General features: G+C 41.7%; 1 protein-coding gene across 4 annotated transcripts in view; it reads left to right on the top strand.

Moving 5' to 3' along the window:
- The window catches only part of Raf1 (Raf-1 proto-oncogene, serine/threonine kinase), a 47,829-nt gene that overhangs the window by 26,543 nt on the left and 991 nt on the right, over positions 1–20,295 (top strand). Inside the window, exons 3-17 of one of the 4 annotated variants that reach the window (XM_045133650.1) lie at positions 2,957–3,069; positions 3,739–3,841; positions 4,105–4,262; positions 6,056–6,154; positions 9,173–9,326; positions 9,899–9,958; positions 12,107–12,134; positions 12,245–12,372; positions 12,708–12,825; positions 16,291–16,375; positions 16,956–17,132; positions 18,403–18,449; positions 19,475–19,593; positions 19,914–20,045; positions 20,138–20,272. In XM_045133650.1, the coding sequence (XP_044989585.1) occupies positions 2,957–3,069; positions 3,739–3,841; positions 4,105–4,262; positions 6,056–6,154; positions 9,173–9,326; positions 9,899–9,958; positions 12,107–12,134; positions 12,245–12,372; positions 12,708–12,825; positions 16,291–16,375; positions 16,956–17,132; positions 18,403–18,449; positions 19,475–19,593; positions 19,914–20,045; positions 20,138–20,272 (1,656 nt within the window). The remainder of the gene's footprint in view (positions 1–2,956; positions 3,070–3,738; positions 3,842–4,104; positions 4,263–6,055; positions 6,155–9,172; positions 9,327–9,898; positions 9,959–12,106; positions 12,135–12,244; positions 12,373–12,707; positions 12,826–16,290; positions 16,376–16,955; positions 17,133–18,402; positions 18,450–19,474; positions 19,594–19,913; positions 20,046–20,137; positions 20,273–20,295) is intronic. The other 3 variants (XM_004651586.2, XM_045133651.1, XM_004651587.3) reach the window with 3 other exon arrangements.

The following is a 20,295-nucleotide window of genomic DNA, read 5'->3' on the forward strand; positions in this document are numbered from 1 at the left end:
TCTGGCTTACGTTTGTTTGCGGGATTTATTTAAGGGAGATTGGGATCTAGGAAGGAAAGCTAGAACAGTAGGAAGTAGGAAGCCTGTGTAGGGAAGTTTAGGAGAAACCGGCATGGCATCTGCCATGTGCTTTTAGAGAAGTTAAGAGAGGACAAATGGTGGTGCTCAAGGGAAAAATGAGAGGACAGATATCAAAGCAGAGACAAAGAGATTCAGAGGAGAAATGAGTAATAAAGAGAGTTACACTCATGGTTACCCCAAGTTTAAAGAAATTACACAGGTAGCAAACTTAGAGTTGGTAAGAACACCCATGTGCTAGATCTGGAGTGTAAGAAAAATATGCATATGGTAGATTTAGAAATCAGAGGAAAACCATGCATGTAATCAAAGTGAGAAATTACCCCAAACTATAAAGCAGAGACAAGCAGAAAAGCCATCCAGACCATGAAATAGTTTTTTGCTCTTCCCTCTCACCCAAGTGAGGGGCAAGACTGACTTGTGCATCACTGTGGCCTGAACAAAGGGAGGTAGGCAGGTTGAGCAGAGGCAGAAAAGCAGAGCTGAGCTGAATGAAGCAGGGCAGAGTCAGTGTCGGGAAGAAGACAGGAACCTGTATAGGCAAGGGGACGACCCCATTGGTTGGTAGGTTTGGTGGGCTGATCAGAGAGATCTGCTGGTTCTGTTCTTGTGTCAGGGCAAGATGGCATATGGAGTGGTATATCCTGGTTTTCTTTGGGCCTCAATCTCTAACAAAAACTGCCTAAGAAAAGTTATTTTTTCCTATCCTCCTTCACTATTATGCATGTCTTATGTAGGTAGTGTCAGCTACTGAGCGGTCATGAATGTCAAGGCCACTTTGTGTCTGGAAGACAGTATTGTAAACACTCGTCCCCTTTCTTTGGCTTTTACATTCTTTCCACTACCTCTTCCACAGTGGTCCCTGAGTCTAGGAGGGTGTGACAGAGATGTCTGATTTAGTGTTGAACACTCCACTGTCACTTCTTAGTTTGAACTCAGGTCCTCATTCTTGCAAACAAGTACTTTACTAGCTGAGTTTTCTTTCCAGCCCCTGTTCTCATTTAATGTGGAATTTGTCTTGCTTCTTTAGAAGTTAATTACTGGGCAAATAAGTCCCTATTAATGGCATTGATAAGAGAATAAAGCTGTGTGAAAAACCTAACATTGATTGCCAAGTGTGGTAGTGCACAGCTTTAATCCCAGCACTCTGCAGGCTGAAGAGGAACACTGTTAATTTCGGGCCAGCCTGGAGCTACATAGTGAGTTCCAGGTCAGCTTGGGTTACAGTGAGACCCTACCTCATATCCCCCCCCCCAAAAAAAAGAACACTGATGGTTTAATATTACTTCCTTTTCCTTCTAGGTTAATTTCCATTTTGTATACAAATACTGTGGGTTGTTTTGAACCCAGATAATTCTGTCCTGCTTCTGAAGACTTTTCTCTGTTCTAAGCCAGCCAGAGAAAGATGAACTGGAAGGGACTTTGATGGTCTCTGGCAGCCAATGGAGGAACTAACTCTACCGCAGACGGTTCACAGGCACTGCAATTCTGCATTCCATTGTCCCTTGCTGGTTTTGCTAATTTTTATTCATTTCCTTGATTTTAACCCCAAATATGGAGGACTTTCTTGACATTTTCATACCATGGGCGTAGATAAATCCCTCTTTGCTTTTGAGATGGGGTACAGGGGATGTGTCTGGGGGCTGGGGGGAAGGTCCCAAATTGCCCAGGCACATGTGTGTATACCGACATCACTATTTTTCCTATCTAGAGTAGGGAAGGAGCTCTGTCCTAGCTTCTCTTTGCCCTCACTACTTTGAAGTACATGTGGTAGGTAGCCACTTTGTTTAAAGTAGACAAAGTTAAAAAAAAAAAAATTCATTTGCGAGAGCAAGGAGCAGGAGAGAAAATGATTATGGATGTGCCAGGGCCTCTTGCTGCAAGTGAACTCCAGAGACGTGTACCGCTTTGTTTATCTGACTTTACATGAGTGCTGGAGAACTGAACCCAGGCTGACAGGCTTTGCAAGCAAGCACCTTTAACTGCTGAGCCATCTCACATCCCCTCAAAGTAGGCAAATTTTTATCATAAAGGCTCATCTCAATGTTTGTCAATCACATTGACTTATTTTCCCTTCTGGTGAATGTTCATGCTCATGTATTGTGCATCCAGCAAACTAGAGGTATGAAAGGGGAAAGTATCATTTTATCCCTTCCAAACACCATATCTGATGTTTACTTAACAAGGTGTATTCTTTCACACTCATGCAACATATAAACATAGTTTTCCCTACCTTTTAAATAATCTTACTTTCCATTGTTCTGAAAAATACTTTCCTTCAATTGAGATATCATGGACTCCTCTCCCTTTAGGTAGGTATAAGTAATATAAGAAAGATATGAGAAAGCTGGGTGTGGTGGTGGCAGCACATAGGGAGACAGAGGTAGGAGAGAATTGTTGGGAGTTGGAGGCCACCCTGAGATTACGTAGTGAATTTCTAGGCTAGAGTGAGACCCTACCTCACAAAACCAGAAAAGAAAAAGATATGAGTACTGTTATATGGTACTCGTATTCCATTCAAATGCTTACTTACTGCTGGGCATTCAGGTGTTTCCTTTGCATGTGCACTGCTGCAAGCAATTCTGGTATAAATCTATATATGACTTTACAGATCGGTGCATTTATTTCAGTGTTCTTTTTTCTTTCTTTCTTTCTTTTTTTTTTTTTCCCCCCTCAAGGTAGGGTCTTGCTTTAACTCAGACTGACATTGGAATTTGCTATGTTGTCTCAGGGTGGCCTTGAACTCATAGCGATCCTCCTACCTCTGCCTCCCAAGTGCTGGGATTAAAGTCATATGCCATCATGCCCAGTTCCAGTGTTCCTTTTTCTAAGGGGTGCTATACCCTGTGTTGGTCTGAAGGTGGTTTTTTATTTGTAGGTCAATGTGCGGAATGGAATGAGCTTGCATGACTGCCTTATGAAAGCTCTCAAAGTGAGGGGCCTACAACCAGAGTGCTGTGCAGTGTTCAGACTTCTTCATGAACATAAAGGGTAAGAACTCAAATCAATCAGCTCCTTTCAGAACACCAACAGTTTCCTCACTTCAAATCACCTGTTGTGTTAAAAACAGTTGTCTTAGCTTCCTGTGGAATAGTGTGTATTTTTTTCCCAAGGTAGGACCCCACTCTAGCCCAAGATGAAAAAATAATATAAAAATATGGTGCCGAGAACTTGAAATTATTACTTGGACATTCTCTTGAAAAATATAATGCATAGTAGATGTTGATAGTATTTCCTTGAGTGGCAGTAGGTATGAGATTTCTCTCTCTCTCTCTCTCTCTGTTTTCCTGAGGTAGGGTCTTGCTCTAGCCCACCCTGACCTGGAATTTACTATGTAGTCTCAGGCTGGTCTCAAATTCAAAGCAATCCTTCTACCTCCCGAGTGCTGGGATTAGAGGTGTGTGCCACCACACCCAGCTGAGATTATTGTATTTTATTGTTTAAAGGGAACTTTATCCTAAGAATACAAATTTCAGAGTCTGACAGGCTGGAGTCTAAACACAGATCTAAGCATAATGTCTCCATAGAGACCAACTTCATTGGTTTGTTACGGATTTAAAGAGTTGTGCTTAGACAGCATTCATTAATTAATAGCTATTGTTCTTGGTATTGAACTTTGTTCAATGTTTCTCTTTTGTACTTTGCTTTGGAAATTTTTAGTAAAAAAGCACGCTTAGATTGGAATACTGATGCTGCCTCTTTGATTGGAGAAGAACTACAAGTAGATTTCCTGGATCATGTTCCTCTTACAACTCATAATTTTGTAAGTTTCAGATCTATTTGTGGCATTTTGGGTTCTCTGTACTCCAGGATAGGAATTTAATGTTATAATTATGCCATTGTTTACACTATGAAATTGGGATTTCATTAGCCAGAGATAACTCATTTCTGTTTGTAAATTTTACAAATATTAGAAGTGTGATTCCTCACTCTGTAAAGTATTTTGGGGATAAATAAGGAAATTACTTTGTTGCTGGCCATCTTTTACTTATTTAGCATAATTTTACTTGTGTGTTCTTGTTATAGGCTCGGAAAACGTTCCTGAAGCTTGCTTTCTGTGACATCTGTCAGAAATTCCTACTAAATGGATTTCGATGTCAAACTTGTGGCTACAAATTCCATGAGCACTGTAGTACCAAAGTTCCTACTATGTGTGTGGACTGGAGTAATATCAGACAACTCTTGTAAGATACTGTTTTGTTTTTTCCCCTCCCAAAGAATGTAGGAGTGGGGTAGAAGCACTTTTTAGGGTCTTATTAAGTATATTTTGGGATGGTAAGTCTGTCTTTATAATAAGGCTTGATAAGTGATTGTTGTGATCCAGAAACTGCTTTATATACACAGCAGTTCTGAAACTAGCTAGTTTTAGGTGGTGTTCAACTCTGTGAAATATTGTGGTTCAGTAAGGAAAAGAACAAAGGGATATGAAAACTGAAGAGGTCTGGCTTGTTCTTTAACAACTAGGTTTCTTGTAGACAGTACTAAGGAATTGAACCCAGGTCATTAGGCTTTGTGGGCAAGTGCCTTAATCACCAAGTCATCTCTCCAGGCCTGAATTTTGAGATTCTTATGTCTATCAGAAGATAAATCAGTTACTAAAATCTATAGGTTTTCAGAGAGACAAAAAATTTGCTGTTTTCTTAAATAGCTGCTAATTTTACTTACAAGTACACATTCTAAAGAGCCTTTCAAAGACTTGTGTTAAGGGTTGGGGTGGCCCAGCAGTTCGAGGTGCTTGCTTGAAAACCTGCTAGCCGGAGTTTGATCCTTCCTACTACCCATATAATAGCTGGAGGCAAAAGGGCATGTGGGACTTAAGTCCCAACGTACCTATAGCAACAGGAAGTAAAGCCAGGAGAATCTGGAAGTTTGTGGGCCAACTAGGCTGGTGTACTTACTTAGCATGAAAGGCACCAGCAGTACAAAGGAAACAGAGCATTATTAAACAACAGTGGGAATACCTTTAGCTCTCAGAGTAGTCACATGCTGCTTTGCACAGTTTGAGTAGCATAAAAGGTGCATGCTTTGGATCCCAGCAGAAATGTCAAAATCTCCATGCTGTCATTAAGTAATTATAGGCCTTTAAGCCCCAACACTTACAACTAAAAATGTTGGCTTTGCTTGTAGTGGTCTCATGAGGGTTAGCTGAGATAGACATTGCTGAGCACCAGTGTTCAGCTTGTAGGATGAAGGGGCCCAACTGATGGTAATACTCCTTTTGCTTTATAACTACTTGTGCTCAACTATAATTTATTCTTCATATTTTAATCTCATCTTTGTAAGACAGTGTTTCTAGAAAAGATGTATATGCAATAGGTTGTAAATGCTGTATTATGGCTTAAAAAAATACTATTTTGATTTAGCTGGACAGGATCCGTGTTTCCTAGAAATGCATCCTGGCAGAATGTGTATTCATTGGTAGGTCTCTGTCACTCAGTCTGTAATAGTCACCAGTCATTTGGGTTGGGAGTCCTTTTATGTATTTATTTATTTTGGTTTTTTGAGGTAGGGTCTCACTCCTTAACCCAGGCTGGCCTGGAATTCACTATGTAGTCTCAGCATGGCTTGAGTGCTCACAGTGATCCACTTACCTCTGCCTCCCAAGTGCTGGCATTAAAGACTTGCACCATACACCTGGTTTTTTTTTTTTTTTTGCCAGGAGAGAAAAAATGAATGAGCATGTCAGGGCCTCCAGCCACTGCAAATGAATTCCAGGTGCATGTACCACTTTGTGCATCTGACTTTACATGGGTACTGGGGAATCAAATCTGGGCAGTAATGCTTTGCAGGCAAGCGCCTTAACCACTGAGTCATCACCTTCAGCCCTGGGTATCCTTTTAATGAAGGCATCTAAAGCACTTGAAGAAAATGAGACCAGGACATTAGTCATGTAGCTGTGGGGTTTATAAGGTAGGCAGGCTGGTTCTCTGTAAAAGTAGTCGAGGCTGGAAATAAGTCTTTCCCTGCTTTCATTTAGGTTGTTTCCAAATTCCACTATTGGTGATAGTGGGGTACCAGCACTACCTTCTTTGACAATGCGTCGGATGCGAGAGTCTGTTTCCCGGATGCCTGCTAGGTAAATTTTTACCTATAGCTTTTTTTTTTTTAAAACATTTTAATTTTATTTATTTATTTGCAGGGAGAGAGGGGAAATGGGCATGCTAGGGCCCCTTGCCACTGCAAACTCACTCCAGATGTATGTGCCACTTTGTGCATCTGGCATTATGTGGGTACTTGGGAATCAAACCCTGGCTGTCAGGCTTTGCTAGTTAGCACCTTTAACCACTGAGCAATTTCTTCTGAGCCCCTCCCCCCCTTTTTGTAAATTATATTGGGGTAGGTGGACTAGTTTGAAGCCTGAATTACCAAAGACTGGAATCTTCTTCTCCCCTTCCTGTCTCTGCAAACCTTTTGCTGCTGCTTGGAAACTCTGTTACAGCAAAGTATCAAAGTTTCTCTTTGTGGTCCTCTTATTCTTACATTCTGGAAAGTGATTTTGACCATAGGTCCCTCCATTAGAATCTCTCTCTCCATTTTCAAAAATTGAGGCCCTGCATTCCTTTGAATGTAATGAAAAAGGCCTTCAAACTGAACATACTGATATAAACAGAACTTCATCTTTTAAAAGCTTATGGCCTTGCATTGTGACAACCTTGGTTTTTAAGACTGCTGTCTTTTTTTCAAATCTCTTAAAAATATTTTACTTATTTAGTTACTTACTTGAGAGAAAGAGAAAGAGGGAGAGAGAGAGAGAGACAGAGAGAGAGAGAGGGAGAGAGAACGAATGAGAATGGGTGTGCCAGGGCTTCTAGCCACTGCACATGAATTCCAGATGCATGCACCACTTTGTGCATCTGGCTTACATGGGTCCTGCAGAATTGAACATAGGTCCTTAGGCTTTGTGGGCAAGCACCTTAACCACTAAGCCATCTCTCCAGCCAAGACTGCTGTCTTTAAAAAAAAATCCAGTTAGAGCCAGGCATGGTGACCCACGCCTTTAATCCCAGCACTTGGGAGGCAGAGGTAGGAGGATCACTGTTGAGTTTGAGGCAACCCTGAGACTGCATAGTGAATTCTAGGTCAGCCTGGACTAGTGTTAACCCTACCTCAAAAAACCAAAAATAAATAAATAAATAAAATAATAATAATGAAAATTAAAATTTTTGTTAGATTGTCAATACATATTCCTTTCTGAGATGCCTTTGAGTTTGTATATTACTTGCTATTTATTCTGTTACATCTTGCTCAGTGTTATCTAAAAGTTGAGAACCTAAAATAAAATATAAACCTTTTTCAACAATATCTAACTTTCAATATATATATATAATCAATTATCACTTACTGGCCCTTGTAAAGCTACTGTGGAACTAAAGGCAGCATCTTACAAGGAGCTTATACTGAAATGTGTATTTTAATACAACAACAACAAAAAAAACTAATGGCTTCTAAAGACACTATAGGATTACTAGAAAGTGGTGGTTGTAATCAGCCTCAGGTTGCTGCAGGTGAATTTCAGACCAGACAGGATTTATTGAAACTTGCAGATAGAAGGAAAGTTCCCTAAGGGCAGAAGAAGCGGGCCCACTTTCATAGGTCTGCGCAGTAAGAAAAAAAGTAGTCACCACCACCAATACACAAGCAAGCCTATTCCAGGAACCTTTTATTGGAAAACTCCAGCACTCTTCATGTCTTTAGCTGGGATTCAGATCTGCCCCCAAACACACCTTAGGGCTGGGCCCTAGGATCCACCCACAGTGACACATCCTTTCAGCCAGGCAGCTGGAGATCTAAACCACAGGCTTTAATAAACTCTTGAATGTATTGGGGGACATCCATTCAAGCTACCACAGTGCTTTTTCAAGGCAATAGAAAAATATCCCTTAGAAAAAGCCTGTCTTTTATTCCTTGGTTCATTCATGGTTGTTACCTGAACTTGAATAAAGTTAAATCTTTTTTTTTTAAAGTTAAATCTTTAGAGCAAATATATTATGCTTTTTTTTTTTTTTTTTTTGGCCTTGCCTAGGCTAGTCTAGTGCTATACTAATTATACTCTCAGCCTCAAGTTTTGTTTTGTGGTATTGTAGATTAGACCCAGGGCCTCACGCAGATTAGGTGAGTGTTCTACCACTGAGCCATACCCTAGCCCCATATGCATGCTTTCTAGTGTATGCTCCCAGTTTAGTTGTTGGAGAATGGTGTTGGCCAAAAGAAGCCAATTTTTTTTTTTTTTTTTTTTAAAGATAGGGTCTAGTGTAGCCCAGGCTGACCTGGAATTCACTATGGAGTCTCAGGGTGGCCTTGAACTCACTGTAATCCTCCTACCTCTGCCTCCCAAGTGCTGGGATTAAAGGCGTGTACCACCACACCCAGCCAATGGTTAATTTTGGAAGCAGGTGCTGCCTGTACTCAAACTTCCCATCATATGCTGGCTGTAGGAGTAGAGAGGATACAGCGGTTAAATTTTTACTTCTTTTGTATAGATGTACTTAGCAGGTCTGAGGATCTGTTTAAACTTTTCTTTAAAATTCTCTAATTGAGTCTTTTTTTTGTTTTTGTTTTTTTTTGGTTTTTCGAGGTAGGGTCTCACTCTGGCCCAGGCTGACCTGGAATTCACTATGTAATCTCAGGGTGGCCTCGAACTCATGGCGATCCTCCTACCTCTGCCTCCCGAGTACTGGGATTAAAGACGTGCGCCACCACGCCCGGCTCTAATTGAGTCTTTAAATGAAATTGGATTAAGTTCTAAGTAGCTTAATAGGTGATAGTGTTGGACAAACACTGATAATGTTATTTCTCAGAGATGTTGTAAAAATTTAAAGTATTATGTAGGGGTGATTTATTAAAAAAAGAAAATTTATGTTGTACTGTCTTCATATGGATTACAAGCACATAACTTATTTTCCTTTTCCAAAATTTGCATGCAAAAGCATGTAGACAGAAGAGAGAAGTAGTGAATACTGAGAGAATGAAACATTTTATCAAAGATTATATAGGTTGAGTTTGCCCAAGTATTTTAAAGACATGAGTAGCTTAGAGACTTGGCCAGTGCAGAAGCCCAAATCCCTATCATGGACCCTTCTTTCTCCTTGCCTAGCTCCCAGCACAGATACTCCACACCTCATGCCTTCACTTTCAACACCTCCAGCCCTTCCTCTGAAGGCTCCCTCTCCCAGAGGCAGAGGTCAACATCCACACCTAATGTTCACATGGTCAGCACCACCCTGCCTGTGGACAGCAGGATGATTGAGGTAATAGGGCCCCTTGGGGGTGGTGACAAGTACTAGTAGTTAATATGGGGAGGCTGCTTGGTATGGGACAGAGTTTTGGGTTTCAAAGCTGATAAAGAACATAATGTTTTTTTCCACTCCCTCAGATTTAGATTTTCTTTTTCATCCATAAAATCTATAGACTTGCATGCCATTCATGTGGAGAACTAAGGCTTCCTGAAGAAATGGTAACAATTGAGTTTGCTCATGGTATCTCAGATTCCAAATAGAATTTCACTGAAAGAGTATTTCTAGTAGCTAGATGAAGAGTCCTGTCATCTTGGAGTGGGAAAGAAAATATGATGGAGAACTACAAATGCTCTAAAAAACTTTAAGTGATTTTATTTAGAAATGAAAGGGAGAAATCTTATCTACTTAATCAGATGTGAATGTGCCCCAAACCAGTGTTTTTCAACTGCTTTTTCTGTTCTTGGTTTTCTGGTATGTTCTGTTTGTTTGGTTTGCTTTCTAGCTCATCTTTAATAACAACTGAATACACTTAAAATACTTCCTTTGTTCTTTATTCTTCTTTATTTCTCATTGCTTTGGACTAGAATAACAGCCTGAATGCTTCTCCCAGGGCGTGGTCCAGACGATTTTGTTTGAGGGGAAGAGTAGGTATTTTTCTTCATGCCTTTGCTTTCTTGTAGTTAACAGGATTACTCAGACTATCAGGTGATAGATTATCAAAAGTGAAGCAATTGATGTTAAGTTTGTATTTCTAATTAGTCTTGTTTTCATTGTCAGTATAATTTGTATAAGTAAACAAATACTATGTGTGATATTTTTCCCTTTGGAGACAGAATCTCCTGTACCTTAGGCTAACCTGGAACTTGCAATTATTTTTTGGTTTTTCAAGGTAGGGTCTCACTCTAGCCAAGGCTGACCTGGAATTCACTCTGTAATCTTAGGGTGGCCTTGAACTCATGGCGATTGTCCAACCTCTGCCTCCCTAGTGCTGGGATTAAAGATGTGTGTCACTATACCCAGCAAAATTATTTTTAAAAAATCAGTTCCAACAAAAGGTTAATGGTAGATTGACAGCATCTATATTGTTTAGACATTAGAGACCAAACATTTCCATCAGTTTAGTTGTTGTGCCCCTGAACTGCTTACCTAAAATATGAGGCATAGGGGAAAAAAAAATAACATTAAGAAAATATTCTGTATACACAAAAGTATAATTGTAATACATTATGCTGGGCTTTGACTAAAAACAAAGAACAGATTAGTTGGATAATGAAGCTATAGCTGCTGACCTGTTGCAGGTTATTTTTGGCCAATGTTTATTTAGCCCATGTGTCTGTCATTATGTCATACTTAAAAAAAAAAAAAACAGGTCTCCAGGCTTTCCACTTTTCCCTTGTAGCCATAAATAATCAACCTTGTGTGTGTGTGTGTGTGTAAGAGAAGAGGATTGCATTCTTACACACTTCTGCAGGTGATCTGTGAAGACTGGCAAGCTTTGGGAATCAGAACTAAGCTTTACTAAGATAAACTTTGAAGATACTTGGGTAGAGCAGCCAACATTATTGGGGAGTAGGTACTGGTGGGAATGGCTTGCTTTGAGTCCTTTGCTCTTGTAAAGATGTCATTGAATGCCAGGCTGGGTGGCTCACAACCTGTAATCACAGTACTCTAGAGGCTGAGGCAGAATTGTGAGTTCAAGGCCAGTGCGAGCTGTACACTGATATCCTGCATCAAAAACAAATGAAACATATAAAAGTCATAGAGTGGGAACTTTCTGTTAATAGCTGTGTGGAATAAATATGTTGTTCAAACTGTGGTTACACAAACAGAAGAGCAGACACCTTTGGGGGCCCCTTTGAAAATAAAGGGAGCCAAGTGGTTTTATGTTATTATTCCTTACAAGTTTAATTCTGAAGGGAAGATTTTTTAAGTTAGGATTTAGATCTTAAGGAAGCCCCTATAACTTGAACTGCTTTCAAAATAGCTTTAATAAATTATGTCACATTAGAGAATGTAGCTAACTTTAGACTATACTCCTCAGGCAGGAGGCAGCATTTTGAGAGAAATGAACTGAATCAGGTCTGTGTGTGATGGTTCCTGGCTCCATTTCTACCTCTGACTGCTATGTGACAAGTCTCTTTACCTGGCTACATGCAGGTTATTTTTTGTTTTTTCTCCTGAGGTAGGGTCTCACTCTAACCCAGGCTAATCTGGAATTCACTATGCAGTCTGAGGGTGGCCTTGAACTCATATAGTTTTTAAATGTACAGTACAAGTTTTAGATCATAGGGCCATGGTCTATGATTTTCAGGCTTCAGGTTTCAGTTGTAGTGCTTACATTTGTGTCAAGCCCAATGTTTTGGTCAATTTTCCCTAGTGGAGTCAAAATGAACTTGCTACTGAAATCCCATCTTTTTCTTTCTCTAATTCCTTTCTTTCTTTCTCCCTTCTCTCTCCCCATCTGTAGAGCAAGATTCTGTATTCTGAAAGACCTGAGCTCATAGTAAATTTCTTGAAAGACCTAGCTTGTGTACATTGTACTTGTCAGAGAAACCGTGTGGCTTCCTTGAAAAATTAGTATTATTCCACTTAATGCTTAATTAAAAGCCAATCTTAGAGAAACTGGCCTTGGACAGTTAGTGGATTTAATTAGGAAATCTGATTAATGTGTGGAATTAGATTTCTAGAGGTTTAATAATCCACCTTGTTCCCATAAAGTCCCCTCCTTTCTTCCTTCCCTGAACAAATCTTTCCTGGTATGTAATTTGACTAGCTTTCCTTTTCTGTTTCAGGATGCAATTCGAAGTCACAGCGAATCAGGTACCTTTCTCTGGTCATCTAGCAAACAGTAGTAATGGGTTTTTTCTCTTTATGCTGTGTATATTCTGTTGGCTTATCTACGTGTGGATTCTGTTGTCTTGTCTATTAAGCCTCACCTTCAGCCCTGTCCAGCAGCCCTAATAACCTGAGTCCAACAGGCTGGTCACAACCCAAAACCCCTGTGCCAGCACAAAGAGAGCGGGCGCCAGGAACTGGGACCCAGGAGAAGAACAAAATTGTGAGTATATTCAATAGTATCTCCTGCTCCTTAGGAAAAACTTAAGAAAAACCTACTTGGAAGTTAGAATATGTGTAACTTTCTGGGATGGGACTAGAAGTTAAGTACATGATAAATGCCAGTGCCATTTTGCATGCTTGTATTAGACAGTTGGCAGTTTGCTTCAACAAAACTGTCATTTCCTAAAAGTCAAAATTTGGGTTACAGGGGGAGGCAGAGTAAGAAAAATGGAATTAAAGTCATGATGTTTCTTTAAAGAACATGGGAATAGATCTTCTTGCTAATAGACTATTGCCATTACATGAAGTTTATAAATGATCTCCCACTTGCTTCAGAGGCCTCGTGGACAGAGAGATTCCAGCTATTACTGGGAAATCGAAGCCAGTGAAGTGATGCTCTCCACTCGGATTGGGTCAGGCTCTTTTGGCACTGTTTATAAGGGCAAGTGGCACGGTAAGCTTGGCACCTTCCTTCTAGCAGGGCTCTGGTGGTTTCAGCACTGAGAAGGTTGAAGGACTTGTGCATGCCCTTGGCTCATTGTAGGCTCTACCATGGATAATCAGTCACACCTGGGAATGGAATTTGAAATGTGTCTGCATTCTTTGTAGTTAAGTGCTTTTTAGTTTGTGTAATTAAGTTCTTGAGATACTTAGATTAATGAACAAAATTTGAACCTATAATCAAATGTTAAAAGTGCTTCTCTTGGGCTGGAGAGATGGCTTAGCGGTTAAGCGCTCGCCTGTGAAGCCTAAGGACCCCAGTTCAAGGCTCGGTTCCCCAGGTCCCACGTTAGCCAGATGCACAAGGGGGCGCACGCGTCTGGAGTTCGTTTGCAGAGGCTGGAAGCCCTGGCGCGCCCATTCTCTCTCTCTCCCTCTATCTGTCTTTCTCTCTGTGTCTGTCGCTATCAAATTAAAAAAAAAAAAAAAGTGCTTCTCTTTAAAATAAGCATAATTTTTCTCACAGGACAGGCTTTGACTGCTGCTATGGGGGAGCAAGTATCTTAGAAACTTAAGCTGGAAAGAATCTTACGGATTCTGCTTGTGAGAAAACTGAAGTCCAGGGGTGGGGGTGGGGTGGTTATTTCACCCCTGATCAATTGAGCATAGGGAAGCCAGAAACATCCTGAAATAGTTTCTCTGCTCATCCCAAGGTCAGTTGTGGGTATTCCTGTCAAATGGTATTATTATATGGGCTGTGTAATATTCATGGAAAAGCTACCACTTGGAAGATTCTAGGGTAACTTTTGTAGCTACAGCTTGAATAGTTTGACAGCGTACTTAACATTTCTAACTGGGTTCCTCATGCCTCTGGCTTTAGGCAGTATCTTATTGAAAATGCCACACACTCTCCAAAGATCATCTGTTATATTAAGATACCATGCTAATTGTAAGATTAAGAGAAGTTACAAGTAACAAATGTATGGAGTGTTAAACTTCTCAGTGGTGAAGAATGGAGCAGCAACTCTTTCTTTTTGGAATGAGTGTCTTTCCCCCCCACCCCTCACCCGTAGGGTCTCACTTCTAGTCCAAGCTGACCTGCAATTCACTATGTAGTCTCAGGGTGGCCTTGAACTCGTAGTTGTTCTCCTACCTCTGCCTCCTGAAGGCTGGGATTAAAGGTGTACACCACCACGCTCAGCTTGGAATGAGTTTTTGCCATTTCTAAACAGTCATCAGAGAAGTGTTTGATTCCTTAAAGGCACAGAACAGAAAATTGGTAAATGACCTGTAGGATGATTCCTTTTCCCTTGAAAACTTAAAAGTAATACACTATTGGTCTGCTCATTGGGTTATAGACGAGTGGTACCATTGCAGACTATTTTTAGGGCTGCAGTAGGTTCCCAGAAACTGCTCCTCCTGAAGTACTGTCTAACATTATCTCTAGCCTCCCTTCTATTACTCATGGCCCTGGCTTGCCACCCTCTTCTTTATTAGAGAGAGAGAATAGGCTCACCAGGGTCTTCTAGCTACTGCAAACAAACTCCAGATGCATGCGCCACCTTGTGCATCTGGCTTCTGTGGACACTGGAAAATAAAACCTGGGTCCTTTGGCTTTGTAGGCCATCGCCTTAATAGCTAAGCCATCTCTCCAGCCCCCAGCCAGGAGCTTGGGCCACTATGTGTCTTCCTGGCCCTGCCACTCAGGTTACTTGTCCCCTCCTTTCACTTCCCACTGTCACTGTCACCCTCTGCCTGCCCCTACGCTGGACAGCTCTTTACCCATCTATTCTACAGGTGCCCAGTCAATGCCCATCCTTTGTTTCTGATGCATTCTATCTTGAACCCTCTGTTTACTGAAATCCTTTTGATAGCTTATTGCTTACCACCTGCAGTAAACCTTTCCATGAGCTCCCATTTACCTATCACCAGTCTCTGAGCCCAGTTCCTGATTTGGTCTGCACAGCCATTCAAGAATCCTGCCTTGATACTCAACTATGTGGAACCTGAGCTCAGGGTTGGGAACATATATCCCACATGGCCTACTACAATCACTTTTCGTACACAGAAGGCACTTCCAAGCACTGTACATCTCCTCTCAGTCAGCAGTGCCTTTATAAGCAGTCTGTGCCCTTGACCATATGCACAGGCGCTGGATGAGAGTCAGTTTCAAGGCTGCTGTTGAGCAGGGACTCAACTACTCTTATAAGTAAGATAAGTAACAGCTCATAGGGAGACAGTTTGGGACTTGCCACAAGAACCATGCTTTTGCCAGTTTATGCTACTGAGAAGTGTGCCAACAGAGTCTGCTGCAAGGGCTGCACAGGTCATGTGGAAAGACTGAGTCACCTCCAAGGTGCTCCGCAATTATTTTGACCTTAGCTGGTTTGCCTTTTCTTTTGAGACATGGTCTTACTGTGTACCACAGGCTGGCCTCCTGCCACAGTATCCCATGTGGAAGGTTTTGTTTTAATAAATTCATAGGAAATTAGACATCTTTGCAGGGCTTCAAATACTTTATTATAATTACTGTTTTAACTGTAGTAAAAACATGTTTTGAAAGTGATCTTTTTGCATATGAACATGATAGGGCTTGTATTGCTTCACTGGTGCTGGGATTTCAGTTTGGATGGGCAGGCTTTGCAAGCACTTTTAACCACTGATCCATCTCCCTGAAAGTGACTTCTAACTGTAGCCCGTATAAAACAGAACTGACTTCTCTATTTTGACGTTGTGGAAAAGCTGCTTTAGTTATTGCTTAATGGCTGGTTGTCAGTATTGCAAGCAGAACAGAAGTTCAAACCCACTTAGGCTTTCCGTCCTGTCCGATTCCAGCATTTTTGATTATATGACCTTGGACATATGATTAATCTATGATTTGTGTATGTAAAATGAGGATAATAAAGTGTTTATTTACATCAGAAGGTGGTTAAAGGCTTACAGGAGGCAAGCATACACATAGTGCCAGGATAATATAATAAGCATTCAGTATTAGTTTGGATCTCACCTCTGGAGCTCCCAAGGTTGGTATAGATAGGAAGCCTATCAAAGGCCTGTGGCCTAACTAGACCTAGAATGGCTAAGAATAGTAGTAAAACTACTTAGTAACCTTATAGCCAATTGTTAAAAAGTCTACAGATTTGTTCCATTTGAGCAGATTCTTTAACAAGGTTCAGTGCCTTGTTCTGAAAACTAGGAGTTTTTAAAAAAGTATTTTACTCATTTTTATTTATTTATTTGAGAGAGAGAGAATGGGCACACCAGGGCTTCCAGCCACTGCAAATGAACTCCAGACACGTGCGCCCGCCCCCTTGTGCATCTGGGTAACATGGGTCCTGGGGAATCGAGCCTCGAACTGGGGTCCTTAGGCTTCACAGGCAAGTGCTTAACTGCTAAGCCATCTCTCCAGCAAAAAACTAGGATATTTGAAAAATAAAGACTATTTAACTGAACACACTGTTTACAAATTAACTTGCAGGAGATGTTGCAGTAAAGATCCTAAAGGTTGTTGACCCAACCCCAGAGCAGTTTCAGGCCTTCAGGAATGAGGTTGCTGTCCTGCGGTGAGTCTAGCCCCTGGAGCAGTGGGGGTGGGGCAATGATTGAGAGCTGCAGAGGAGTTAAGACATACTGTAATGCACTGTTGTATGAGGAATGGGTTCCCTCAGAGGGAAAGGTGGCTTTCTTTTAATACCCATGTTGTCAAGTGTCTAGAAGAGGCTTTTTATGTGTACCCCTCTTAAAGGCACATAGCATTCAATAGACTGGCTTTGTCTCTGGCATTTGGTTGGTGGTAGGGAGAAATAGGTTCAATTTTTACCTGTGTTTCCAAGAACCTTTTCATGGCCAACGTGCTGTACTCTCGGTTTCAAAACCCTCACCTGCCTAGTCACTGAGTAGCCATTTATTCAGACTCATAGGAATAAGTTGAATAGTGGGGGAGGGGGGGTCCACAGATGAGGGACCTTGTTGTAAACAGGGCCAGCATGGGTGGCTTCTTGGTTTGCCTACAAGCCCTGCTGATGACAGCTGGGGGGTCTTGATTTTGCTTTACCATCCCCACTCCATGTTAGGGGCACGGGTTGTCCCTGGGAAAGCTGAGTAGACATTCTTAAGTGTTCTCTCTGCTTTTTCTTCCCTCAGCAAAACACGACATGTAAACATCCTGCTGTTCATGGGGTACATGACGAAGGACAACTTGGCGATTGTGACCCAGTGGTGTGAGGGCAGCAGTCTCTACAAACACTTACATGTCCAGGAGACCAAATTCCAGATGTTCCAGTTAATTGACATTGCCCGGCAGACAGCTCAGGGAATGGAGTGAGTAGATGGTCTGATGACTCCTTTGTGGCCCAAGCCCCAGGTTGCCCCTGTGTGGGAACCAGGATCAGGGAAAGCTGCCTTAGTGCACAGAGTGGTGGTTGGTGAGATCTTTGCACAACTGGATAGTCATTTATAGGGAATGAGCCACTCTTAGAGCATTCCTCATTAGCCAGGCTACCCATTCCCACTCAGGTCCAGGCTCCAGACATTATCTTCATTCATCCAGATGCCCAAGAACAGAGTGAACAGAACTGTGCTCCTGGGCAGCACAGCAGTGCATGGCCACCAGTGCTTTTCTTACTGAAGGCTTTGCTACTTTTTACTTCATGAGTTGTCCTTTGGAAGACTATACTCAGGCTCTTCTGCTAAATCCTACCCTGAATCTGTGCTGGATGGATGTGGTGCTCAGTGCCAGGGTTCCACCCTGGTCATGCCCTCAGTGGTTTGTGAGCTTTGCCTCACAAGCACCTTTAATGGTGAAAATGCAAGAATTCCTCAGATCCTCCAGTGTCTGTTGGCCACCTAATCTCCTGTTTTTTAATTTCTTAATTCCTATTGAAGTTGAATTTATACATAGAATTCTTAATTTTAAGAAATGTAAGTTGGTCACATTTTAGGGAAACATACTGAATATAACTCACCATAAAAATCCAGCCTTTCTGTCAGGTGTGGTGGTATATGCCTTTAACTCCAGCACTCAGGTCTGAGGTAGGAGGATTACTGTGTGCTTGAGGCCAGCCTGGACTAGAGTAAAAGCCAACTTTCAAAAAAACCCAGCCCTTTAGTATAAGAGAAGCTTAGTGGTTTTCTTAGTATATTCAGAATAGTTGCCACTGTTACTGATGAGTTTTAGGGCATTTTTACCACCCTAGAAGATTGTACTTACTAACAGTCATCCCCAGGTCCTAATAGTCTTCCTCCCATCTCTGACCTTGTATATTTCATATAAACAGAGTATTGACATAAAATTGAAGATTGGTCTTTTGTGCCTAGCTTCTTTTACTTGGCTTCATGCTTACACAGTAAATCTAAACAGCATGTGAACAGGCCACATTCTTCACTAGCCAGTGGTTATTATCAAATTTACTTCTGAGTAAAATTGATGTTTAAAGTATCAGCCCATTTGTGCTGTAGCCTCTCTGTAGTAGTCTGGGGACAGGGACAGTGCCTGTTTGTAACACCTTATCACAGACAAGCCTGTATGAGTGACTTTACTTTTTAGTTGTAGTTTGGAATAGTTTTTAATAGATGTGTTTTCCCTTCACAGCTATTTGCATGCAAAGAATATCATCCACAGGGACATGAAATCCAACAGTATCCTTTGGTGCTTGAATTCTCGGTTTAGGGAGGGAGCCAAAGAGTACCTTTTTCATCACAAGTGGTTCTTGGTGCTTTTTAGAAGAGGCAAAAGACAAGGGGTTGTTTCTTTGAGAAAACAAATCAAAGGCCCCACAAGGATTGGCATGACCTCAGCCGTGTCTGCCTCACCTGTACTGTGGTGACTATATTCACCAACAGTGATCTGGAAGGTGTTCCAATAAGCTTGCTTTTCTATAGTTTGCTAAACTTAATTGGTTTGGGGGAAGGTGGGGGATTGAGCTTCCACGTTCAGCTGCAGTTTATGGACAGTGTGGGTGCATGTACAGGTGAGAAAGCAACCACCACCCAAGTGACTCAAGATTTTTTAGGCATTTCTAAAATTACTAAATATTGTTCCTGAATGTATAACAGGGAAAAAACTCTTCTTTTAAGACTTTGATTTTATGAAATGAGTAAAGGCATTTTTCATGTGATAAGGCATGACATTTGGCCCATTCCTCTGAAAGTGTGATGGCATTACAGCCCAACAAGTAGGCACTTGTCTGATGTCCAGAACACCCACACCATGGTGGGTGTTTGTGGTCAGCCAAACATACCAGATAGCAGATTTGAGGTGTGAATTTCCGGGGAGCAGCAGGTCAGACTGAAACTCTGTTATCCAGATACAAGCTGAATTTGAAGTTACCAAGTAGACCTGTTAGCAGTAAGGGATTTGCTTTTGAGCACATACGTAGCAGTTAATCATTAGAACATAGGTGTTTCAGCCATGTTGCACCTAGATGTGAAAAATAGCAGAGGGAGCTGTAGGCTGTTTTTGTCTGGCCACACGAAGCAATCCCTGCCTCCTGGAAGAAGGGTAATTTTAGAACTCTTACAAGCCTAAGAAACCTAGCTAATTAAGCACAGAGGAGGCTGGGCTGGAGAGAGGTGTAGAGATCACTGTAAAAAGTCACTTGCAGCAGTTTTTCCAGATGTATTGGACCATTCCTTTGAAACCACAGTTCTTAACAAGCATTGAGACATATTTCTCCACGAAGGCTTAACGGTGAAAATTGGAGATTTTGGTTTGGCAACAGTGAAGTCCCGCTGGAGTGGTTCTCAGCAGGTTGAACAGCCCACTGGCTCTGTACTGTGGATGGTGAGAAACTTGAGTCCCCACTTCTTAGACAGGGTGTAAGCATTCCCAGAGAGGTTTGCAAACCTATAGCATTTTTGTGCATCTCTTAAGTCCTTATGACCTCTAGTGTACAAGGTCCAAGGATCTCATGGAAGAGGCTGTTGAGCAAGGGCAGAGACCCAGAACCCTGGAGCTTCCTTAGGTCATATCTGAGGGTTGAGTTCTTTGGGGGAAAGCTACCTAGGAATAAGGGCTAGACTCTCCTAACTAGTGAAGCAACCTGGACCCTGGATGTTTGTGGGGCCCATCACCAGGGAAACAAATGTATTTTGTCTCTGTAGGCCCCAGAGGTGATCCGAATGCAAGATGATAATCCATTCAGCTTCCAGTCGGATGTCTACTCCTATGGCATTGTGCTATATGAGCTAATGACAGGGGAGCTTCCCTACTCCCACATCAATAACCGTGATCAGGTAACTTGCATGGGGTCCACTGAAGCAGCACAGGGCTAGTCTTTGCTTTGTATTTTTCACCTGTTCATTGGCTCCACTGTTTTCTTCCCAAGATCATCTTCATGGTAGGTCGTGGGTATGCCTCCCCAGATCTTAGCAGGCTGTACAAAAACTGCCCGAAAGCAATGAAGAGGTTGGTGGCTGACTGTGTGAAGAAAGTGAAAGAAGAAAGACCTCTCTTTCCCCAGGTAAGATGGAGCCAACAGATTCA

The sequence above is a fragment of the Jaculus jaculus genome, chromosome 14, assembly GCF_020740685.1.
Source record: "Jaculus jaculus isolate mJacJac1 chromosome 14, mJacJac1.mat.Y.cur, whole genome shotgun sequence".
Lineage (NCBI taxonomy): Eukaryota > Metazoa > Chordata > Mammalia > Rodentia > Dipodidae > Jaculus > Jaculus jaculus.